Source organism: Sceloporus occidentalis, unplaced genomic scaffold (genome assembly GCF_023333645.1).
Source record: "Sceloporus occidentalis isolate IW3139 unplaced genomic scaffold, rSceOcc1.0.p SCAF_6, whole genome shotgun sequence".
Lineage (NCBI taxonomy): Eukaryota > Metazoa > Chordata > Lepidosauria > Squamata > Phrynosomatidae > Sceloporus > Sceloporus occidentalis.
This window is the reverse complement of record NW_028316986.1, coordinates 36,634,856-36,661,241: the sequence shown is the minus strand read 5'-3', so window position 1 is coordinate 36,661,241 and position 26,386 is coordinate 36,634,856. Positions and strand designations below refer to the sequence as shown.

The 26,386-nt window shown below is 45.6% G+C and overlaps 1 protein-coding gene across 1 annotated transcript in view; it reads left to right on the top strand.

The window, feature by feature from the left end:
* USH2A (usherin) overlaps positions 1-26,386 on the top strand; it is a 665,032-nt gene that overhangs the window by 131,263 nt on the left and 507,383 nt on the right. Inside the window, exons 13-14 of the mRNA XM_089528326.1 lie at positions 6,465-6,648; positions 10,839-11,002. Coding sequence (XP_089384452.1) covers positions 6,465-6,648; positions 10,839-11,002 — 348 coding nt within the window. The remainder of the gene's footprint in view (positions 1-6,464; positions 6,649-10,838; positions 11,003-26,386) is intronic.

Below are 26,386 nucleotides of genomic sequence, written 5' to 3'. Positions count from 1 at the left end.
TATTTCCCCTCACTTCACTTCATCTTGTCTGGATGATGCCGGCCATTAGGCCCCAGGCTAGGGTCAAGCAGACTGTATGTTGATCCAGTAGCTCCATACTGATCCAAATGGCCCTTAACCCATCTTAAAAGACTGACTGTTTGCTGTGGAGTTTCTAAGAAACTGCAGCAACACTTGGCAGACCAGATGGCCCCATGTGCCCCATACCTACCTTCCACTGCATGTGCTGAGAAGAGCCCCTTCATAACCCGTGACATAGGTGACATAGGACATAGGTGTAGCCAGGTGCCCTATTTCTACCTTTACAGGCCATGGTGCACAGCTTCTTAGCAGATGCAATGGTGGAGGTAAGTACAGGGTGCATGACAGTAGCAGGTCCATGGCTGGGTGGCGTGCATGTGTGCAAAAACCTGCTCATCCTTGTGGCAGCCCAGGGACTGACCTAGGTCAGGACCCAAATTAGGATAGCATGGACCTGGCCCATGCTATCCTGCCCGTCTGCTTAGGGCCATGGAGAGATGAAGTTAGATTTTCGTTCTATAAATGTTTTTGTTTTTGGGGGGGTATGCTTTCTCTCTCTCTAGAGACCTCACATAAAAGGAGATAATTTGAGCTGTCCATTGGAGTGCTTAAGCCATAGTCCCATGGGCGGGTTACAAACCGCCATAAAATACGTATTGACTACGTATTAGGGTTAGGAAGGGGCGGTGCTTCCGCACCCCTAACCCTAATACGTAGTCAATACGGAGAATATGGCGGCGGCCGTTCCACACAGCCGCCGCCATATTGACGTAGCGGACGCTGTGCGTCCTCGCGTCGCGCGGCGCTTATGATGTCGCGAGTGCGCCATTGGCGCCTCACGGCGTCATAACTGCGCCGCAGGAAGAAGCTCCATTTTGGAGCTTCTTTTTTGCTCCACGAGGGAGTCTCACGGTTTGGCTGCTGTGAATCCCTCGCGGAGCAAACAGCAGCGCCAGGAGACCGCCGGTTTGTAACCCACCATTATGTTTAGTTTATATATGTGTAAATAAACATAAGTGTAAAAAATCACCAATAACCCTCCAGTGTTGGGATGTAAAAACAAAACAAGTTCTCATTCCTAACACAAAAATGGATCTTAGGACACTGAGAAATTAAATCAAAAATGATCAATCAAGTATGGAGATTTTGGCAAATTTCTATGCTGCATTCTAAGTAAATAATTTTTGCTATCAAAACCAGAATTTTTGTGCAAACACCTTTTTGCAAAAACTAGTCCTAAAATGTGCCAAATTATAAAAAAAAATTTACAAAAATCTCTTGTAATCTTATCAGATGGGAAGAATCATTGAAATCGCTTGTGGCTTGCAAGCATGAAATAAGTAAATACTTACATTCTTATTCCAGTTACTTTCTTCCACAGGTAATCAAACCTGATTAAGCCCTCTGTTCCTTAGAGCATCCCATTGTTCAGAGAGATGAGTGAGCACATAGTTTGAGCAACATAAATGCAGGACTGTGGTAAACGTCTCAAGAGTTTGGGCAATTATGTTTTACAGGAACTATAAGATTTTGAGTGTTTCCATGAGCAGCTGGGTTTGAAAACTGGAAATTAAGCATATATTATTTCTAATCTAGTAATCTTCAGATATGTATAACAGAAATCTATAGCCAAAAACTGGGAACATTGTCCAGACATAGTATTTTGTGGGTTTTTCGGGCTATGTTGCCATGTTCTAGAAGAGTTTCTTCCTGACGTTTCGCCAGCATCTGTGGCTGGCATCTTCAGAGAATGCTTGCCTGGAAATGCTTGCTTTCCAGGCAAGCATTCTCTGAAGATGCCAGCCACAGATGGTGGTGAAATGTCAGGAAGAAACTCTTTTAGAGCATGGCCATGTAGCCCGAAAAACCCACAAAATACTATGGATGCCAGCCATGAAAGCCTTCGAGTTCACATTGTCCAGACAGTTGTTTCAACACAGGACAACATGAGAGAAAGCATCCTCTGCCTCTTTTCCTTCCATTTGCAGAACCATATATCAATCAAGGTTGACTTTTGAATATACATGCCTATGGAATCAACATCTCTATGTAAGATTATGCTTTGAATGTAATAAAATAGGCATCCAACAGGCTGGAATTCCACTGTATTTCAAAGACTTGGAGAGATGTTATAAAACTGGATCTGCTAAGGTTTTTTTCAAAGTGTAAATTATTTTGATACATGTGCTAATAAATGTGGCATGTCTATATCCTCCTTCACTTCCATCCCACTTTTACTTGACCCACTGACCCAGAGTAGCAGGCATTTAATCAGAGAGCAGTCTGGGATAGGCAGAGTAATGATGTCAGACTTCTAGGGCCAGGAAGCCACCTTTGTCCTTGGAAAAGAATGGCAAGGATTTAGAATGCTCTATTCTTTCATTCTCTTTTTTTTTAAAAAAAGGTTTAATTGTTAGCATCAGGCAAAAGGAGAAACTTTCCCTCACCTGCCTGGGCAGACAAAATCTTGATGAATGTTCCTGAACTAGGAGAGAAGAATGAATTTCTGATATGCAGAATCACCTAATCTCGCCATTACTACTTTTTTTTAGTGTAGAAATGGAAGGTTGCATCTAATGCAGTGCTAGCACAAGGATGCTTGTGCAAGAGAAATTTTCCACCACCACATCTCAATGAACCTTCTCCTAACAACTGAAAGTCACTCTTAATAGATGAGGAAAAGCCTGAGACATTAGGAGGAAAGCTGGATGGAGGAGGGGAGGGAATTGATGAAAAATAGGCAGAAACTTGTGTGAACTGAGGGTGACAGGGTGACATTCAGAACTGCAAGATGAAATAAGGAACTGGACTCCTGTATCGTTAATTGCTGTGTAGGAAACAGATGTTGCTTGCTGTAATTTCCTTTACAAGTTAAAATCATAGAATTATGGAGTTGGAAGAGACCACAAGGGCTATGTAGTTCAACCCCCTGCCATGCAGAAGATACTATCAAAGTACTCCCAAAAATGGCCATCCAGCCTCAGTTAAAAAATCCTCCAAAAAAAGGAGACTCCACCACTCTCCGAGGCAGTGTGTTCCACTGTCAAACAGCTTACAGTCAGGAAGTTCTTTCTAATGTTGAGGTGGAATCTTATTTCCTGTAGCTTGAATCCATTGCTTCATCTTGTAACAAAGTCCCTTCCTATTGTGGCAGGTGCTTGGGCCTTTTATTATCCCACCACTGCCACCAATTTATGTAACAACACTCCTTCACCTTATGGCAGTCCTATGGGGTTTTCTAATCCCACCCCGCTGCCACTAATTTATGTAACGAACCCCCTTTAATATGTGGCAGGTTCACAGTATTATATAGTATAGTAGCATGGATATAATATATATGGCCGACAAGCCTTTAGATAAAACAAAATATGAACTTTATTGAACAAAGGGTTTGACCAGATATGATTTGAACTGAATGGCATTAAACAGCTGTTAGTTCAGGCACGTGTTACTTCGTTACATTTGTACTCTTTACTTCATTACTGTTAGTCCTCTTTCTCCAGATATTCTTTAACCACCTTAGGACTTCCCTGTCCCTCTTTGGGCAACTCTTATGACTAACTCAGTCACCAAGGCGATTGTATCCCTCAGGATAATGACTAACTGAAACCCTCTTCCAGAGTTCAGATATCTCTCGAGTCTCTCAATTTCAGACTTTAATTCTATCACTGTCCCTCACTGGACATAACAGACCCTTCTTGGTCTCAAACCAAACCCTGTCTCCCAACTGTCAACATTCCAACTGCCAAAACCAATGGATGCATGGAATGTTGAAAGGTCCCAGCCCACATTCTATTGGCTGGACCTCAGCTGCCTTCTGATTGGTCAGATGGGTGTTCTCTGCGTTACACATATCTATGGGGCAAAACTGACAGGCAAAAAGAGGTCTTTCAGGCTGACATGAAGGTGTGGCATTTAGATCATACATGCTTTGAAGCCAGCAGGAAAGTGCCCTCTAGGAGCCTTATGCAGAGAAAAGCCGGATCAAAAGAAAGGAGCTTTTTTCTGCTTCTTCCTGGCTTGAAGCCATATCATGCAGTCATGACATGAGCACTCCAGCTGCCTTGGGAGCCAGCGGTGCAGTTGGTGGGATTTCAATGTGGCTTCAGAAAAGGCAGCTTCGAGCCACTTTTTCCTGCCCATCTCTTTTGCCCCTTAGTCCCTGGAGCAACAGAAAACAAGTCTCCTCCATCCTCAATATGACATCCCTTGAAATATTTAAACATGGCTACCATGTCACCTTCTCCAGGCTAAAAATGCACAGCTCCCTAAGATACTCCTCATAAGGCATGGTTTCCAGACTTTTCACCATTTTGGTCACTCTCCTGTGCAGGTAGTCTATATCCTTCTTGAATTTTGTTGGCCAGCACTAAACACAATATTCGAGGTGTGGTCTGACCAAAGCAGAATAAAGTGGTACTATTGCTTCCCTCAGTCTAGACACTATACTCCTATTGATGCAGCCTTGAATCACAACGGCTTTTTTAGCTGCTGCATCACACTGTTGACTCATGTTCACCCACTAAGGTCCACTAATACTCCTAGGTCCCTTTCACATGTACTGCCATCAATTCAGGTGTCACCCCTCCTATATCTGTGCATTTCATTTTACTGCCCAAGTGTAGTATCCTTCATTTCTCCCCAATGAAAATAATTTCATATCATTTCATTTTTATCTTGCCTTTCTCCCAAGTTGGGATCGAAGGCAGCTCACATTATAAACACATTAAAATAGCACTTTCCAAAAACAATTAAAACAGTCCAATTAAAACAGTAAAAAAGTTTTTAAAATTACAACATACAAAATTTAAAACATACCAGATTAAAAATGATCTAAACCAACCCCCCATCCCCCAATAAAACCAGAAGGTTTTGGACCAGCTTTCTAATCTCTTAAGGTCATTTTGAATTCTGATTCTGTCCTCTGGACTTTTAGTTACCTCTTCTAATTTAGTGTCATCTTCAAGTTTGATAAGCATGCCCTCTATTCCTTGATTGAAGTCACTGATAAAGATGTTAAATAGTACTGGACCAAGACCAAAAACCATTGGCAGCCCTGGATGAGAAGGAGCCGTTGTTGGTACCCTTTAGGTTTTATTGTCTACCAATTATGTTTAGCCTGAAGAAAAGACAGTCAAGAGGTGATATGATAGCCCTGTTAAAATATTTGAATTTAATTAATTTTTACCCAGATGCTCTTAACTTGGCTTCCAGGATTTAAGTCATGGATCTAGTCACAAGTGTACACATTTCTTGATATATAATATAATGCTACTCCACCTTCCTTTCTGTTTGGTCTATTTCTCTGAAATATTACCACATTCTAATCATGAGACTCATCACACCAGGTTTCATTGATGCCTATTAAGAGTTCAGGTTCGTCCTGTTTATTTCCCATTCTCTGTGCATTAGTATATACATATCTAAGATCATGAGCCATCCCCCTTATCTGCCTTTTATCTCCAGCCCTTGATAAACTGATGCCCTCAAGAATATTCCCTTCCTTCCCCAAATAACTCAGTTACATAAACATTAAAGGCTCATTGGAACCCTGTTCGTTATTTAGTGCCATCATGTTGAAAGTAAAGCAGTGCAAAGATACATACATTTGGATGTATTCTTTGCATTTGGGTGTATTCTTTGTATTTGGGAAATTTCAAAGTGGATGTAAGAACAAAGGGCTTTATTTGCTTGTGAACAGGAGTTTTCTCAGTGGCAGCATTAAAGGTGTATAAGCGAGCATGAAAAAATGCAGGAGATGGAGCAGCTAGGTAGGATCATTTTTGCATCCATTTTCACACCACTGAAATTACAACTTTCCCAGAAAAAAATAAAAAATAGGAACACATGCATGTAGCAATGTAATACAACTACAGTGCACCCGCATCATACGCAGGGGCCTCTTATGGGGCTTCCAGTTCCAGCATATGCTGGAAGCCATGCCGGAAGGAGCAGTGCCACGTGCCAGAATAAGCAATGATGTGCATGCCTATGGCACATTTGCCGCACACTGCCACACACCTCCACAAGCACAAGCCCCATTCATTTGAATGGGGCTTGAGCATCCGCATTTTTCCCTTATGTGGGGGGGGGGGGGGGAGGCTGGAACGGATCCCCGACGTAAGGGGAGTGCAGACTGTATGCTGCTACTATCTAATACTACTAACCTAACACTGTTTTCAGTTCTTTCCTTATTCACATTTTCATCCTCATTTCTATTTGTAAGCCACTGTTTCCAACTTACCCTGACTCCAGATGAATGCAGGTTTGATAAAAAGAAGATATTTATCATATTAAAAAGCAATGTATAGGAAAATATATTTATCCATACTTCTAAGGTTTTCCATTGCTTTTTATTCCATTTTTGCTTCACATTTGTCTTTCTCCATTACTGGTTGCATTGTATGTATACCTGAATGCACTCATTTCATTTTTCGTGTTAGGTTTCTACTTTTCTCAGCATAGAGTCAATGGCTGCTCTCCCTGTTTATGCCACCCAACTGGTTCAGTAGATGAGATCTGCAACAGTCGTACTGGCCAGTGTGTTTGCCAAGATTATTCTGTAGCTGGGACAAGATGTGACCACTGCAGGAACTACTATTATGGATTTAATGCAGAAACAGGGAGGTGAGTGATTAATAACTGCAGAGCTAATCTCAATTTTTGTATGCTTCAGTTATCTTCATGTTTTGTTTTGTGTTTTTTTTGTTTTTGAGGGAGGGATATCTAGAACTTTGCAAGAAAGTAATCTAGGATGACAACTTTTATTTTTTATTTTTTTTATTTTTTTTTACTCCCCTGACAGTCTGCAAAGTAGAGTAAGTTTGTACTCTGTAAGCCTTGTATGACAGATGGCTATGACACACTCCTCCTCAAATAGTCTCCTTCAGAAAGTGCACATAGAAAATGTGCACATTTGAAACATATGCAAGATACTGCTAAAACATGTTTTCTTCAATGAGAAAAATGCATTTAAACAGTGTGCACAATTATTATAGTGGTGGCATTTGAAAAATAATGCAAACAAAGGGATGAATTTATGTTGGTTAAAAATGGGGGGGGGGGGCAGGGAGGAGTACCCAAAACTACCAGGCACAGATGAGATAGTGTGAGAAAAGGAGGACATCTGTGGATGTGGGCTTTGCACATGTTGTTGTTGTGTAGTCAAGTTGTCATTGAGTTATGGTGATCCCATGAATGAGTCCTGGTCATCAACAGCTCTGTCTGGGTCTTGAAAACTCAGGCTGTGGCTTCTTTTATTGAATCAATCTGTAATGTGGTCTTCACTTTGTTATGTCATGTCATAACATTATTATCATACAACAGCGAATTTCATTGGTTCTGTTGGAGTGGATAAACTGGCAGCTAACATTGGACAGTGCTTCAGCAGTGAAAAAACATACTTGATATTACTTGACAGGAGAGCCAGTGTGATAGCAACAGCAAAAGCATTTGCATTTGTATACCACTTTATAGTACTAAGCACTCTCTAAGCAATTTACAATGTGTTAGCCAATTGCCCCCAACAAGCTGGGCACTCATTTTACCAACCTATGAAGGGATGGAGGGCTGAATCAACCTGGAGTGATGTAGTAGTGAATGTTGGATTAGGACTCTGGTTGACCAAGATTCAAATCTCCACTCAGTCATTGACACACACACCCCGCCCTCTGTGGCTTTTGACAAATCATCCTAGTTCATCCAGTTTTGGCAGGATTAAACACTTTGTTCCATGTGGCACTTCCAATCTGCCTTTTCCCAGCTCATGTAAAAGAAATGTGGTTAATTTTAAGTGTGTTACATAAATGCAACATGTTATGAACTTGCAATCTCTTCTCTCTGACTGCATCTACACTACAGAATTAATTAAGTTTGACATAGCTTTAACTGCCATGGCTCAGTGTTATGGAATTTTGGGATTTGTACTTTTTTGAGATATTCATATTTGTTTGTTTGTTTGTTTGTTTGTTTGTTTGTTATATTTATTTGTATCCCGCTCTTTTCCCAGGACTGGGACTCAGAGCGGCTTCACAGCATTAAAAACAATACATTTTTTTAAAAGTACATTAAAAAGGAATTAAATTATTACGGTATTAAAACAGATAGTTATTGAAAGAATAAAATATATTTTAAAAAGATAAAACTATATATAGAGGAAAAAATTGTAGCAAATTTTTAAAATGGTCTAGTATCCCATCTTGTCCTTAGAGTAATTCCTTAAACACCTGTGTGAACAGGTAGGTCTTCACCCGCCGGCGGAAAGCCATCAAGGAGGGAGCCATTCTCATCTCCCTGGGCAGGGAGTTCCAGAATCTAGGAGCAGCCACTGAGAAGGCCCTCTATTGTGTCCCCACGAACTGTGTTTGTGATGGTATTGGGATGGAGAGGATGTCAGAGTCCGGGCCGGTTGATACCAGGAGAAACAGTCTGCCAAATAGTGTGGAACTGAGCCATGAAGAGCTTTGTAGGTAATAACCAGCACCTTGAATTGTGCCCGGAAACAAACTGGCAGCCAATGAAGCTGTTTCAACAGCTTATTTAGCCTTCTCTGTGAGAGCACTCTGGTGTCACAACAAACTACAAATCCTAGGATTCCACAGGATGAAGCCCTGACAATTAAAACATTGTCGAATTGCATTAGTTCTGCAGTGTGGTAGCAGCCTCAGCCCCTAAGAATATGATAACTGATCTACCTTATAGGTTTGTAAAGATTTTTGTAACAGTACTACAGTCAGCCCTCCATTTTCGTGGCGGATCCATTCCAGACCCACCCCCCCCCCCCGCAAAAATGGAATTTCACACATATTCAAGCCCCATAGGCTTGAATGGGGGCACGTGCCCCATTTTAATCCCCTCTGCGAGTAAGCAAGGGTCACTGATAATGAAGTCTGTGCAAATGGAGAGGCAACTGTATTTTAAACATATTGCATGGATGAGATGTTGTATAAACTGAGTTTGACTGTGATGCATGAATAATGGAAAGAACAAGTCTCAGAAGACTTGTATTACTGGAACATAATAAAGTAAATAAAAGTAATTTTAAAAAGCATTTTTAAATCTATGTATACTGTCTGAGATATATTATATCATTGACAAAGAGTAAGAAATAAATAATAATACTTAAGAAAATTATAAAACACTAAATATTGTAGTGCTAAGCATGCGGAAGATAGCACTCTCAATTTCTATGTATGTTTTAGGAATGAAACTATTTTGTACAGTTTAAATGGTCTAAATAGAGCCTCTATTTGAAGGGGGATTTTGTTGCACTTAGTAAAGATAAAAGAACTAAATGCAGTTTGCAGGCAAAAGTACCCTTTGCTCTTGATTATAAAAGAGAAGGGGGAAAAAAACAGTATTGTAGTTTCCATGAGAGAATGTTTTATTTATTCCCAAGGGGATATTATTCCATAAAACAAATTTGCAGCTTATTTTGCTGCCTTAGCTTTTATCAGTCTTTTAAAGGGTGTTGAACTCAGGAGATCACACAGTAAGAGTTTCTTTTTTAAAAAAAAAACCCTCTTTAAAAACAGACAGTTGCAATTGTCAGATATGTGAACTTTTTTGTAAATGCATTTTAAGAAACCTTATTTATTTAATGCCCATCAGATGCCTGAATTATGTTTTGGAAAACAGGAGAAGTATGTATATAAGTGTATATATTTGTAAAATGCACACAAATGTTTTAGTCACAAAGAAACAAATGTGTTCATGTCCAATTAAAGTATATAGTTGGTTAAAGGTACAAAAATGCACATACTTTTTATGTCGGGGAAAGCAGCCTTGCAATGCAATACAAACACTGGTCAGAATAGGTTTCAAGGTGAAAATTGGAGAAGTTATGTTTTAAAGATTTTTACATCTCCGCAGTTCAGAAAGAAAACTGATTGTGCTTAATGGAGTTTCTTCCCAGTTAGTGAGCATAGGATTGCAGCCTTCAGAAAATTCACAGATCACAGGAATAGCCATATGCACTTCAATTCTTTTTGTCAGCTCTCTGGACCTACCAGGTCTCCAAGAGCAAGGCATACAGTTCAGATCATAGTGGATCACAAGTGAAGCTCATGCTGGAAGAGTAACAAAGAATGTGGTGCTGAGTTGCTACTACTACAGAGTGTCCTGCAGTTGGATGTTCTTGGAATATAGTACACTGAAGGATGTGACTGGTGAATAGCTGTAGGAAGAAGGGAAAATGTCTTATACTATGCTTTGGCTCATTTTGTTCAGAGTCATTGGTGGTTAAGACGGTTGATGGGTAATTTGGGAGATCCAGATTCTAGAGCACAGCGAATCATAAAATTATGTGGGTGACCAGAGTTAGGGTTGTTATGAGAATAAAGAGGAGGAGAAGGAGAGCCAGCAGCACTGCCTTGAGTTCATTGGAGAAAAGGCAGGACTTAATGCAGCTAATATATAAACAAATAAGTCAGTATTATAATGTTCTCCAGAGTTTTGGACAGAAGTCTTTGACAACCATTTTTAGACATGCCTGTCACTGAACCTAAAAGTTTTTTCAAACAAAAGCATCTGTTCTGTCAAAGATGTGTTGACCTTCTCACTGCAAGCAAAAGACATCATCATTGATCTAAATTGGAAGGAGAAGAAACACCATTTTGCAAATTGTGGAATGCCTTTTTTTTTTTCAATTTAAAGAGATAGCACTACTTACTTTTTAAAATACAGCCTAGGTTACAAGGTTTTTCAATGGTGATACTTAATTATTTGAGTCAAAAGAAGCCACTAAACAAAGCCTCTGATATGTCTAGCTGAAGTGCTAATGTGCTTTCATTACTTTCTCTCTTTGTTCTTGTTTATAGATGTCAGCATTGTAATTGTCATCCTGCAGGAGCAATTAATGGAACTTGTCATCCCATGACTGGACAATGTATGTGTAAACAATTTGCAACAGGCTCAAAATGCGACAACTGTGTTCTTGATGCTAGTAATTTGGATGTCCACAATCTGTTTGGATGCAGTAAAAGTAAGTGGCTGTCAGTCCTAAGAACATATCTTTCAAATTAATGGTTCTTACTGGTTTAGTGATTGTTAAACAATATAACTGTAATGCTCAAAGCAGATGTTACTCATAAACCAACTTCCCCCTTTATTAATATATTATGCTTTGGTGTTTAAAATCACCACATGATCCCTTGTATTAAAGGCAACATAGATTGTTCTGTCACCGAAAGGGAGCAAATAATGTCAGTGCTCCATAGTATTCCACAAATAATTCATAGTGCTGGAAAATAGATTCTTCCTTCAGTCCTACTGAGATACTGAAGTTTCACGAGGAACATTTGCTTGCTAAATTCTAATTTCTTCATGTAAATATAATAGGGAGGTAAAATGTAATTTATTTATTTATTGCATGTAAAAACAAAGAATTTCAGATGTTTTCTCCCCAGTAGTTGAAATTACAAGACATTTTACATATGCTTGATTGATTTTCTTTTGCATTATTTGTGTAATTTTTGCTTGTGGGAAATATATTTTTGCTTTCTGCACATTTCTTGCACAAAAGCCAATGTTTCTTGTGCAAGGATATATATTTTTGGTTCAAATTTGCCTGAATGTGAATTGTTTTTTTGTATGAGTTAACTGGAAAAAAAGAAGATGAATCAGGACACATTTCTCCCCAAGGACAATAAAATTTGCAAGTATTCCTTAAATCCTTAATGCAGAGGCAGTTTTGCTGGCTATACTTAAATTATTTCCATGTGAGACTCACAAAAGTTGTGGGATGGCCATATTTTAAAGCTAAACATTTTTTAAAAAATCTCTTTTTACTGGAATTCAAGGTGAGGATAAATAAATACAGTGATTGGACTACCGTATATACTCATGTATAAGTCGACCTCATGTATAAGTCGAGGGCAGTTTTTGGATCCAAAATCATGGATTTTGATATGACCCATGGATAAGTCGAGGGGCAAACACTGCAGGATGTTACAAAAGATCTAAGGGAGGGGGGGAGACAAAGCACCACTTCCCTCTCTATATGTCCCTCTCTGGACCTCTCCCAAGCATCAGTCTCAGCATGGAAAAGGGGAAACAAACCTCAGCGCGCGCATGCGTACACACACACACACTCTTCCCCTTACCAGAAGCATCTCCAAGGCTCATGGCTTGCGAAAAGGAGGGCAGACCCCACTGTCTCTCTGCTTGTCACCCCCAGGACTCCAAGGTTTAGGGCTTGAAGAAATAGAGGACAGGCCTTTCTCTCTCTGCTTTCACTCCCAGGACTCCAAGGCTCATAGCTAGCAGAAATGGAGGACAAACCTTTCTCTCTCTCGCCTTCTCACTCCCAGGACTTCCAGGCAAAATGGGGTACAAGCCAGGGCATACTTTCTGTGTGTTCCTTTCCTCAGCAAGTCAGCAGCAGCTTGTTAGGTGTGGCTGCGCGTAGGGTTGCCATAATTCACTACCACCAAACTGGGACAAAACATAGAAAAATGTAGGACAAAATCAAGGATAAAATGTAGGGCAAATTGTAGGACAAAATTTAGCCCAAAATGTAGGACAATAAAAAATGGAGGACACAACCAACTAAAAGCAAAAAAATTAATATATATTAAAAAACATTAATATAAATTTTTATATCATAGAGATCTTGTTGCACCTCTGAGACTAAATGCATCTGAGGAAGCAGACTCTTTCAGTTAATAATAATAATAATAATAATAATAATAGAATTAAGGGACATGTAGATTTTGGAGCACCTCTGAGACCAAATGCATCTGAGGAAGCAGACTCTCTCAGATAATAATAATAATAATAATAATAATAATAATAATAATAATAGAATTATGGGACATTAGGAGGCAGTGGTAGAGAAGGACCAGGGTTTGATCTGTTGCTTGGACATAAACATAGCCCACTGGGCTAAATCACACTCTCTCAGCCTCAGGGGTGGCAATGGCAACCCCTCTCTTTGCAAAGCCCTAGGGCAGGGGTAGGCAACCTGCGGCCCGCGGGCCAGATGCGGCCCGGCGAGGCCTTGAGACCGGCCCCAGCCCGGTCCTGCTGCCGATTGCTGCCGGGGCCTTTGGGGGGCAATTGTCTATAGAAGCCTCAGAAATATGCATTTATATTAACATTTTATTAAAAAAAAATCAGCAAATTTTTTCGCGTGTCCTCCATTTTTTTAAAAAAAGTGTCTTCCATTTGAAAATGTTGTCCTACATTTGTCCTGGTTTATTTATATATTTAATTTTTTAAAAAAATTATTTAATTATTTATTTTTTGGCTTCAGCCCCCCAGTTGTCTGAGGGATAGCAACCCGGCCCCCGGCTCAAAAAGATTGCCTACTCCTGCCCTAGGGAAAGTCCTTCTCTCTCACCCTCAGAGGATGCAATGGCAACCCCTCCCTGAAGAAACCTTGCCAAACCCTGGGGAAACCCTTCCTTCCTTCCTTCTCCCGCCAGAGAGAGTCCGACTTCTACCAGGCACTGCCTCAGTCTCTGCCTTCCTCCTCCACAGCTCTCTCTGTAGTCCTCCCAGCATGGCTGAATGGAAAGCACCTCCTCCTCCTCCCTGCCTGGCCAATGGGGATGGAGGAGCTGGGAGCTTGCCTGCAGCCTAGTCTCCAAAAAAAAAAAAATGGAGGCTGGCACCAGGGCTTCAAACAGGGAGCCATTACAAGGCTACAGAGAAAGGTGGGCACTTCTTCTTTCACAAAATTTATTAGCATTAACTCATTGACCCTTCCATAAGTCTACCCAGGATTTTGGAGTTCATTTTGGGGCATACATTTTTCGACTTATAGTTGAGTATATACGGTAAGGACAGGTTGCTCACCTGTAACTGTATTTCTTTGAGTGGTCATCTGCGAATTCACACAAATGGGTTATTCTGCACCTGCGCAGTAAAGCTCGGAAACTTCTAGAATCTCTGGGCAGAATGCAATGTATCTTTCTGCAACTTTTTGGCAGTAACCCTGCCCATCCGGTATATAAGGCCCCTGGTGGTCTGCTCCTCTCCAGTTCCGAATGAGCCACAAGCAGCGTGGCAGCAAGCGTTGTTAATGAGCAAGACACTGAGGGGATGGATGGGTGGGTTTGTGTGAATTTGCAGATGACCACTCGAAGAAACACAGTTACAGGTGAGCAACCTGTCCTTCTTCTTTGTGGTCTCTGCGAATCACACAAATGGGTTAGACTAGCAAGCTTAAGTCAATGGAGGAGGGAGTGTCTTAAGCAAATCTAATTTATTGACATATGAGAAACAGCAACAATGAAAAACACAAGCAAGTGCTTGAAGAATTCAGTGCAATATAAGAACACCTTTAGTGTAAACCAGAGAGTAACACTGCCCTTCCAAAGGCTGCATCCCGTCTAGCCTTGGCATCCAGCCTGTAGTGCCTAACAAATGTCAAGGGTTGGGACCAAACAACAGCCCTACAAATCTCGTCTAGAGGGACCCCCATCAAGAAGGCAGAGGATGCCGCTACCGCCCTAGTTGTATGAGCCCGAACCCGTTCGGGACAGGGTCTCCCTGAGAATTCATAGCATAAGTGAATGACATTCATTATCCATTTAGAAAACCTCTGAGGAGAGACTGGCAGACCTCTTTTGGCCTCTCAGTAACAAACAAAAAGTCTATTGGTGCACCTTGAGCCCGAGGTTCTGTCCTGGTAGAAGGCTAATGACCTCCTAAGGTCCAGTCAATGAATCCGACGCTCCTCCTCAGAAGTCAGGTTCGGGGCAAGCGTAGGCAAAACAGTGTCCTGGTTCATATGAAAGGCCAACACCACCTTCGGTAGGAAGGAGATGTCTGTTCTGAGAACCACCTTGTCCTTATGAAACTGAAGGTATGGTTGGTCTGCCCACAGGGCGCAAAGTTCTCCAGCCCGGCGAGCGGATGTAATAGCCACCAGGAAGGGTGCCTTCCAAGTCACAAGCCTCAAGTCCGCAGTTGCCATGGGTTCAAAGGGCTTGAGTGCAAGCCAAGATAAGACCAGGTCTAAGCTCCATGCCGGGGCTGGTATGGAGCAGGGAAGGTGCAAATTATTAAACCCCTTGAGAAACCTCTTTACAAGTGGATCTTTAAACAAAGATGGCTTGCTGTCAAAGATATAGTGAGATGAGACAGCTGCCAAATAACACTTTATGGAGCTAAATGAGAGACCTGTATCAGCCAAGGACATCAGGAACTCCAGGATTGTCCGGATGGATACCTGAAATTTGTCCCACTTGTAGCAGTAAGACCTTTGGGTAGAAGGTTTCTGCGCTGCTCGCAGGACTTCCTGGACATCAGGTGGTAGGGACATCAATGTTGGATCTGCCATGCCACCAATGGCAGAGATTGCATATCGGGATGGAGAATCAGCCCGTTATGCAGGGACAGGAGATCGGGCTGGAACTCAAGCCGGAGATAGTTCTCCTGGGCACACTGCAGAAGGGGAGCAAACCAAGGCTGGCTGGGCCACCATGGGGTGACCATGATTGCATCCATCTGGTCCATCATTATTTTTGCCAGCACCGTGGTGATCAGTGGGAAGGGGGGAAACACGTAGGCCAGACCTCTTGTCCACTGGAACTGAAAAGCATCTACTAGAGAGCCGGTGTCAGAACTCCAAAGCCAATTACTAATCAATATTCACAGTCACTGTAGTCACTGCTCATCTTGCTTAGCAATTGCTTTAGATTGTAGTTCTGCCTGCTTGCAGTGGGGGGGATGGGTGCTGGTTGGTGCTTGGGAATGATTGCTGCTATGGAATGGAATGTGATAAGGCCGAGACATCTGTGAGCATCTTCAAGGCCGCAGTGCTTGCTTCTCAGGCCTGGAAGGAGGGGGGAAAGGGCACAGGGAAAAGGTGGGGGGGGGGAGTAGCTGTTTTAACTTAGGGCTTGGGGCTTGGCTTGCCAGATTCTGCTGAAAAGTTTGTCTAGTCACATCTACCTGTATTTCCAATAAAACTTCACTGCTTTGAAGCAAGTTGCTGTTGTGGATTTCTGGTGGAGGTTGCTGGGTCTTACAGTCAGCAGAATCTGCTAAGCATCATGACTGAGGTGAAGGTGCAGGTTGAACAACCCGACATTGAGACTGATGTCGTGGAGGACACAGAAGACCTCGGGACCAAGGGGATGAGCGGCATCGAGGGGCGCCAGGGAGCGAGGCCCAAGACAGGGATCAGCTCCGAGGACCAGCCGGAGGACTGGTGGTACCTGCCAACAGGGACCGGGAGGCACCGGCGCCGAGCGGGCAGGTTGACCGCGTGGGACCAAGGCCTTGGGGAAGCAATGCTACAGAGCCCCCGGCCTGAGAACCTGTCGGAGGAGGTGGCCGGTGTCAAAGACGACATCCGACAACTGAAGGCCATGGTAGCCAGCCTGATACCCAAGGATGGGAAGAAACCAGGTCAGCGAGGCTGAGAGGCACCGGCAGCAGCCGCCGCCCTAGCCGCCCGACCGACTGAGACCGAGGAGGACGACGGTTCGGAGGAGGAGGACGAAGATGAACAGAGCACCCGGCCTCCATCGTGGCAAAGGGGAGCTGGGGGAACCCCAAGACACCAGCGGGGCGAAGCGGAGGCACTGCGTGAACTGCTGGCGGGCAAGCTGGAGGCCAAGTTCAATGGGGATCCTGAACAGCTTCCATTCTTCCTCGCGCAGGTCGCCGGGCACATGCGAGCCAGAGGGGACTACTTCCCGGAAGAGGCCGAGAAGGTGAGATGCGTGGCCGGCAGGCTGGAGGGCCAAGCGGCTCAGTGGCTGGTGCAGCTGTATGACTGTGGGGCGCGTGAGCTGCGGTCCCTGGCAGCTTTCATGACGGCGCTTCGAGCCCGTTTCGAGGACCCGTTCAGAGTGGATCGGGCCAAGGCCAAGTTCGCCACCCTACAGCAGGGGAGCTGAACCATGGCGGAATATGTGCTGGAGTTCCGAAGCGTGGCCGCCCACATCCCTGATTACCCGGAGGCAATGATGACCCGTCAATTCCAGGATGAGCTCCGCGCGGAACTGCTGGAGTGGATCCTGATGAAGGAAACGCCAGTGGGGCTACAGGAGTGGATTCGCTGTGCCGGCGAGGCAGAGGCCACCAGGGAGCGGATTTGGCTGGCGAAGCAGCGGGCAGCGTTCCAACAAGGGAAGGTGGCAGCAACCCCGGGCCGAGACAGCGGATTGGGCAAACCCAAAGCGGCGGCGGAGACGGAGAAACAGCGGCGGATGAGGCTGGGCCTCTGTTTGGCCTGTGGGGAAAAAGGCCACATGATTGCCACCTGCCCTGAGAGGGCCAACTTCAAAAGAGCTCCTAAGGCGGCATCCACCAGCACCGGAGGCCCAGGGAAGGAGGCCGCCGGCCAGGCAGCCGCGCAGGCTGGGGCCGAGGACGAGCGCCCCGCTGGACCGGCTCAAGACCGGACAATCCCGGACTTGGTGAGTGGAGGGGTCTCCATATATTTCTTGGAAGTTAAATTGGGACATAAAATAAAGGGGACTACAGAGCCAATGCTGGCAGCTTTGGACTCGGGATGCACCCGATGTCTGATCAGTGAAAGGCTGGTGCAATCACTCCAGATTGAGCAGGAGCCTTTGCCGGAGCTGACCCCTTTCCTACAGATGGACGGGACGGTCATGGGGGGAGCACCCAGCAGTTATCAGACGGAGAAACTTACCTTGCAGATTTCAGGCCACTGGGAAGCTATTCGGTTTGTGGTTGGGCCTACCAGGGGTTGTGATTTGGTGCTGGGAATAGACTGGCTGGCGTTCCACAACCCATTCATCAATTGGAAAACTAAGCAATTGGTGTTTAACGACCCAGGGTGCAGTAATCATGTGGCCCCCGGTAGGACCCTGGGGAGGGAGCCTCACCGAGCCACAGCGGTGACCGTCTATGGGCCTTTTCCACGAGAGGCAGTCAACCGATTACAGGAGATGGGGAAATTCCCAGAGGCCTATAAGGATTTGAGTGCAGTATTTGAGGAAACTGAGTGTGACACCCTGCCGCCACATAGAGACACAGACTGTGCTATAGAGCTGACACCAGGGGCCCCACTCCCCAAACCCAAACTGTACTCTATGACTCCAAGGGAGATGGTGACACTGAAGGAATTCATTAACAAGGGGCTAGGGGTTTCATTCGCCCCTCCAGCTCCCCTTTTGGGGCTCCAGTGTTTTTTCGGGAAAAGAAGGATGGGACACTCCGGTTGGTGATGGATTACAAAAATCTGAATGCCATCAGCACATGTAGTAAATACCCCCTGCCTCTAATGAAGGACATGTTGAGCAGGTTGTCCACGGGGAAAGTATTTACCAAGTTGGACTTAAGGGATGCCTACTTCCGAATAAGAATTAAGGAGGGGGATGAGTACAAGACTGCCTTCCATTGCCCGCTGGGGGCATTTGAATACTTGGTCCTTCCTTTTGGGCTTTCGGGGGGGGGGGGGGGCTCGTGCTTCATGAAGCTGATACATGAAGTGTTGCATGACTTGTTGTACGAGGGGGTGTTGGTATATTTAGACGACATCCTCATTTACTCCCCGGACCTTTCTAGCCATGTGCAACTGGTGAGGAAAGTCCTCCAAAGACTGTTGGATAACAAGTTATATGTCAAATTGTCTAAGTGCGAGTTTCACACCGATAGTTTGGAGTTCCTGGGATATAGAGTGTCCACCCGGGGACTGCAAATGGACCCTCACAAGGTCCAAGATGTCATGAACTGGCCTCAACCGAAAACCCGCAAACAAGTGCAACGATTTTTGGGGTTTGCTAACTTTTATAGACAGTTCATTCCCAATTTTGCCCAAATTGCCTTACCTATCACCAACCTGTTGAAAACCAAGGTGGGGGGAACATTAGGAGAGCCAGCAAGCGCTGAGGAACAGGCAGCTCGAAGTAAACCTTCCTACAAAGTGGAGTGGACTCGGGACTGCACTGAGGCTTTTGTAAAATTAAAGAAATTGTTCAGTACAGAGCCCGTCCTCAAACACCCAGACCCCGACCAGCCTTTTGTGGTGCAGGTGGATGCTTCAGACGCAGCAGTGGGGGGGGTGTTGATGCAGAGGGATGAAGAGGGTAGACTGAGGCCTTCTGCCTATTTGTCAAAACGGTTCGATTCGACCCAGAAAGCTTGGCCATGCTGGGAAAAGGAGGCCTATGCCGTTAAAAGGGCATTAGAGGTTTGGAGGCAATTCTTGGAAGGGGCTCCACACCCTTTTGAAGTGTGGACTGATCATCGTAATCTAGAAGCCCTACAAACCCCCAAACAGCTGATCCCCAAGCAGAGACGGTGGGCCAAAGAGTTTTATAAGTTCAACTTTGTCATAAAGTTCTTCCCGGGCAAAGAAAATGTGTTGGCTGATGGGTTATCCAGAATGCATGGACCAGGCCAGCAAGAGCAACCAGAGTTGCAGACCTTGTTCACATCCAGACAATTGGGGTTGGGGGTGACCACCCGCTCTCAGGCCAAACAAGAGCGAGATAACAAATTGGAAGGCCTAGACCCCATTGTGCGGTAAATATTAGTGGCCTATGAAGCTGATGAGGAGCTTGCAAGCCTGAAGAAAGAGCTTCAATGCTCAGACCAAGGGGTATGGACAAAAGGGGGGAAATATATGTACCTGAGGCATGCAGGTCTAAAGTGTTGGAACTCTGTCATGATGTCAAGGCTGCAGGACATTGGGGCTTCATTAAAACATGGTTGACCCTGAGCTCAAAGTACTGGTGGCCAAAAGCTCACAAGGAGGTGGAGGCTTACGTACAGGGGTGTCCAATTTGTGCCCGAGCCAAACAACACACAGGCAAGCCGAGTGGGCTGCTGCAGCCGGTGGAGACCCCAAACAGACCTTGGCAACATATTGGAATGGATTTCATTACTGACTTGCCTGAAAGTAGGGGCAAAGACACCATTTGGGTAGTTACAGACTTATTCTCCAAACAGGTGCACTATGTGGGTTGCAAAGGTGTCCCTAGTGCATCCAAGCTGGCTGACCTGTTCATTGAAAATATATACAAACTCCACTGTTTACCCGACAAGATTCTGTCCGACAGAGGGTCTTCCTTCACCTCAAAATTTTGGAGGTGCTTGCAGGACAAATTGGGGGTGCAACTGGCTTTTAGCTCCGCTTTTCACCCATCTACGGACGGTCAGACAGAAAGGGTTAATCGGAGCCTGGAGGTGTATTTAAGGTGTTATGTCAATTACCTACAAGATAACTGGATGGACTTATTGCCCCATGCTGAGGTGGCCTTCAATGTGTCTGTGCATTCCAGTGTTGGTGTGTCTCCTTTCCAAGTGGTGTTTGGCTATGAACCTAGAGTCATCCCACAACAAAATCCCGGGCCGAAGGACCCTATGCCAGTGGGGAAGTGGAGTCAGTTGCTAAGGGACAGCTGGCCCAAGATCGAGGAGGCCCTGAAGCAGGCCAAGTTGGATTACAAACACTTTGCAGATCAGCACCGAAAGCCTGGTTGGGACATTCAAGAGGGGGACTTGGTGTACTTGTCCACCAAGAACTTAAAGTGTCGGGTACCTTGTAAAAAACTAGGACCTAAGTTTGTGGGTCCTTTTGCAGTTAAAAGACTTGTTAGTGAGGTAACTGCTGAATTGGACCTTCCCAAGATGTATAAGCACATTAACCCTACTTTTCATTTCAGCCTGCTGAAACCAGCGGGGGAGAGGACTAGAGCTGAGCTGGAAGAATCTGCTCCACTGCCACTGTTGATCGAGGGGGAAGAACACTTCGTAATTGTGAAAATTCTGGACTCTAGGGTTGTGAAGGGTGGTTTGGAGTATTTGGTGCAGTGGAAGCATTTCCCAATTGATATGGCTGAGTGGGTGGGGGTTAAACATGTGAATGCTGAACGGTTAAAACAAGAGTTCCATTTGGCTTATCCTGACAAGCCTAAATTGGGGAAATAGTGCTTTGGGGGGCAGAGTGTCAGAACTCCAAAGCCAATTACTAATCAATATTCACAGTCACTGTAGTCACTGCTCATCTTGCTTAGCAATTGCTTTAGATTGTAGTTCTGCCTGCTTGCAGTGGGGGGGATGGGTGCTGGTTGGTGCTTGGGAATGATTGCTGCTATGGAATGGAATGTGATAAGGCCGAGACATCTGTGAGCGTCTTCAAGGCCGCAGTGCTTGCTTCTCAGGCCTGGAAGGAGGGGGGAAAGGGCACAGGGAAAAGGTGGGGGGGGAGTAGCTGTTTTAACTTAGGGCTTGGGGCTTGGCTTGCCAGGTTCTGCTGAAAAGTTTGTCTAGTCACATCTACCTGTATTTCCAATAAAACTTCACTGCTTTGAAGCAAGTTGCTGTTGTGGATTTCTGGTGGAGGTTGCCGGGTCTTACAGCCGGCTCCTCGAACTCGAGAGCAGAACCTCAAAACGTGAGCATTCTTGGGGGAGGCGAACAAGTCTATTACTGGTGTACCCCAACGTTGGAAGAGGAGGGCAACCACATCTGGGTGTAGCCTCCACTCATGGCACGTTGTTGGGGACCTGCTGAGCTGGTCGGCCAGGTCATTCTCGTCCCCTGGAAGATGGATGCATTGAAGCAGGATGCTGTGTTCTATGCACCATTCCCACACACGGAAGGTGATATATAGCAGAGTCCTCGATCTGGTACCTCCTTGTTTGTTGAGGTAATACATCGTCGTGGTGTTGTCCGTCAAGAGGAGCACGGCCTTGTGGCAGAGAAGAGTTTGGAAGGCTCTGAGGGCTTTCTCTACCGCCAGCATCTCGAGCGCGTTGATGTGCAATTCGGATTCTGCCTGTGTCCACTTGTCTTTGATGGCATAGCCTAACGCGTGGGCGCCCCATCCTTGTAGAGAGGCGTCTAGTGTGACCTCCAGTTGAGGTGGAACAAAGGACATGCCGGAGCAGATGTTGTCGGGCTGGAGCTACCAACGTAATGATTTCTGGACTTTCCTCAGGATGGTGAGTATCTTGTCCGGATGGTCTCACACGGGATTGAAGACAGAAAGAAACCAAGACTGTAGAGGTCTCAGGCATAGTCTTGCCCACAGGGTCACGAAAGTCGTCGAAGCCAGGTGTCCCATTGCAACCTGGACGACCCGAGCTGGCAGGTGCCTTCGACTGAGGCAGGCTTGCACTGCAGAGCAGATGGATAGGAATCTTGCCTGTGGAAGATAAGCTCTGTCCGACTCCGAATCCAGGACTGTCCCAATGAAATCGACCTGCCTGGAGGGAATCAGACTCGACTTTTCTAGGTTGACCCAAAGTCCCAAAGATGCGAGCAGGCTTTGGGCGAACTGCATTTGTCGCTGAAGGGCCTCCTGTGATGGGGTGGTGAAGAGCCAGTCGTCCAAGTATGGGAAGACTGTGATCCCCTTCTGGCGGAGGTAGGCGACGACAGGTGCCCTAGACTTTGTGAAAACCCTCGGGGCCGACGACAGGCCAAACGGAAGGACTCTGTACTGGAAAATGTCGGGCCCGATGGCGAAGGCGAGGAACCTGCGATGTTGCTCCCGTATGCTGATATGGAAGTACGTGTCCTTCAGGTCCAGCGTGGTAAACCAGGCGTCCTTCTGCAAGAGTGGCAGAATAGAAACAAGCGTTACCATCCTGAAACGTCTGTACAGTATAAAGGAGTTCAAGGTGCGCAAGTCCAGGATAGGTCTAAGTCCATCCGGTCTTTTAGGGACAATAAATTATCTAGAGAAAAAGCAGTATCAATCCCGAGAAGGGTGGACGGGCTCGATAGCGCCTTTGTCCAAAAGGGAGCGCACTTCGTCAAGAAGGGTGTCCGAGGGGATGGTGGAAATAAAGGCTCCGGTGGTCGGGAGTTCTGAAAACTCAAGGGCATAACCCCTTCAAACGATGTTGAGAACCCAAGAGTCTGAAGTAATGGAGGCCCAGGTGTTAACGAAGGGCCGTAAGGTGTCCAGAGGGGAGGTGGCGAAGTGCATGGAAAGGCCTCAGAACCTCTTCTTGCCTCTAGTATCCTCCTCTAGTATCTGATAGCAGGCCTGGGATGGTTGGCGTCGCTCCTGGTGAGAAGAAGGAGATCGAGACATTCTGGTTTGGAGGGATCTGTCCTGAGACTGGAACTGACGGTCTGATTGGTGGAAACGCTGCTGGCCATGATGGAACCAAGTGCGCTGGCCACTGTATTTCTGTCGAGGCGGTCTAGAGGCGGAGGCTGACATGCCATACTTTCTGGCAGCTGTCTTCATTCTGTATCTGAAGCTTAACCTCTTGTCAGTCTCTGTATTGAACAAGCCGGAATTGTCAAACGGCATGTCCTCTATTGAGGATCTCGCCTGGGGGGTCAGATCGGATGAACGCAGCCAGGCGTAATGGCGAAGAGCTATTGAACTGGAGAGGATTTTAGAGGTGCAATCCGTGGAGTGTCATGCCAAGATTATCTGTTGGCCACCCACAAGATAAACCTCATTCTGGAGGGCAGTCATAACCCTCTTCTTGTCATCTGGGAGCTCACTGATGACCGGGCCCATCTTTTCCATAAGCAGCTGTACATAAGCTCCCATACACGCCGCGTAATTGGCAATCTTAATGTCCAATGATGCTGAGGCATAAAACTTTTTTGCCAAGCCATCAATCTTCCTACTCTCTTTATCCATTGGGGAAGAGGATGGACGGGCAGCAAAGGAGGTCTGCGAGCCCTCCACGATGGCCAAGTTCGGCTTGGGGTGGTTGAATAGCCAAGTCGGGCTGGACGGAGTGACTCTATAGAGGTTTTCTATCTTTCTAGAGGTCGAGGCGATGGTGGCAGGAGTATCGCAGGACCTTTTAGCTATCTTCTCCAAGGAGGGAAGGAATGCCAAAGACGGAGGAGCTGGAGCACAGCCATGGATTCACCGCTCTACCGGATTGAGCGCGTCATCCTCAGAGTGGGCCACTTCAAGCTTGAGTGCATCAGCCATCCGGATGACTCTGTCTGAGAAGGAGCGTACGTCATCTGTTGGAGACGGGGCATCCCGCTCACCAAAGACAAGAGGCTGGCCGGGATCCTCCGGGAGTGATGGTGAAAGCGAGCGGGAACGTGAGCCGGATGGGGAACTGGTGCCCCCGCGGCTTAGAGGAGAAGGGTCCCTGCTAGGAGAGCAGCACCTGAGCAACTCGTCGGTCCTTGAGGGGGCGGACCGGCACAGCAGAGAGTGGAGCCTCACTCTGGTCGGGCCAGGGAGATTGCAACGTAGATGATCAGCATCCACTGGCAGACGGTACTGGCCTGTGTGGTGATCATATAGCAAGTCCGGGTAGGAGTTGAAAAGTGCCCGGTCGGGCTGGTCTCTGTCCAGAGGGGATCGGTCCCGGTGGTCCCTATCCAGGACCTCGTCCGCTTCAATTCCCAAGGCAGCCCTATCTCGTTGCTGGGGGGAAATCCGGTCTCGTCTGGAGCGGGACGGAGATCGGGAAGCACGCCTTGGTCTCTGAGGAGATAGAGGGGCATCAGAGTTCGGGATTTCCCCTTCGGACTCAGAGGACTCACCAAGATTCGCTATCTCCAAGTCCTTATCCGAGATGGAGAGGTGAGAGGAGATGAGGATCCTTGGCTCCAGCGGTGGCAGAGCCGAACCCGAGACTAGCTCCGGGATCGGGGTAGCGACAGGCCTTGAGGCGGAGAGGCGGATCTGGCCCATCTAGGGTCCTGGCTGTCCTTGGAAGATTTAGAGGACTTCTGCTTGTCCGCATGTTTCCTCTTAGAGGACTTGTCCGGTTTGTCTGCTGTAGTCGCAGAAGTAGTTGGCTGAGCAGGCTCCTCTGCTGAGGGAGCCGCTGGCTGAAAAACCTTGTCATAAAGGGAAGCCTTAAGCTTTTGGTCCCGGTTCTTCAGAGCCTGGGAGGTCATGGCTTTGCAATGCCTGCAAGCCCCAGGAATATGTCCCTCGTCAAGGCAGAGGACACAATTGTCATGCTCGTCGGAGATGGGAATTTTAACCCTGCACTCGGCGCACCGCTTGAAGGAGGCCATGGGAATGGGGAATGAAGAATAGTCGTTACCGGTCCGAGTCAAAACCAAGAAGGGAGAGTCCGTAAACAATGTCCGAATGGAAGATCTAAGAGTGGTCAACAGTCCAGTCTTAGTTCGATAGCCAATGGATTCAGTCTGAAGGATTGGTCAGAGATTCTAACGAAGAAGCTAACAGAGCGAAGTTCCTCGAGCTGCTTAGCACGGCGGAATGAAGGAACTGGAGAGGAGCAGACCACCAGGGGCCTTATATACCGGATGGGTGGGGTTACCGCCTAAAAGTTGCAGAAAGATACATTGCATTCTGCCCAGAGATTCTAGAAGTTTCCGAGCTTTACTGCGCAGGCACAGAATAACCCATTTGTGTGATTCGCAGAGACCACGAAGAAGAATAGTAGATCAAGAAACCCATTGTCAAAAATAGTGAAGTGGGCATAGATCCCATTAATTTCAAAAGACCTTGTGCAGGAAAACTTCCTGGTAGATTGCCCCTTAAAGTTGCAGTGAGTTGCACTTTTGAGTAGACACGTAAAAAGATGACAATGCAGAGTATGTAATTATGTTTACAGTATTGGCTGTTCTATACAATATTCACTGAATAAAATGTGAGCTCTATTCAGGCATTACTTGTTTTTTTGAACATGAGAGCAGAGGAGTGACTAGTCCTCCTCTCTGTGTCATAGTTTTGGTCACATGAAAAAGGACACATCTGAAGAGAAATTTCAGTTGACACAGTCCGTGGGTTAAGCACTGGTAAAGTGCCAGTAAAATGTCCCTGAAGTGTGAGGGTGTGAAAGACGGTCACGCTTCTGAAAGCCAGTGAAGCGTCCTCTTGCCTCTACCATCCTTGAATTGTTCGCGGAGCAGCCATTTCCTATTAACGAGAACTTTAGGTTTAAAGGAAATGGCTGCTCCGTGAACAATTCAAGGATGGTAGAGGCGAGGGGATGCTTCACTGACATTTCAGAAGCACAAATTGCTTTCACACCCTCATGCTTCAGGGACATTTTACCAGTGGTTCTTAACCCACAGTAAGCTCGGTGTGAAAATCTTCATTGATTTTGTTTTATTTTGTTTTGGTCTTTGCTCCCCCCCCACCCAATTTTATCACTTTTTCTATCTGGTTTTTATAGTTCTCCATTTTTCTTTTTTTTCTTTTTTCCCCCCGTTTCTGTAAGTTTTACTATATCTTTACATTTTTGATAATTTTAAAAAAAGGCAAAAGACAGAATATGGGGGAAATGGAATTGTTTACAATTAGCAAGAAAGTCAGACAAGGCTACATGTTATTACCTTATCTGTTTAACTGGTATGCTGAACATATCATATGTAAAGGAGAATTAGACTCTGAAAAGGAGGTATGAGAACTAGAGGAAGAAGAAACATCATATGCAGATGGTGTCACACTGGTAGCAAAATTTATCAAGGACTTGGAATGATTGCTGAAGAACGTCAAGGAAGAAAGGGCAAA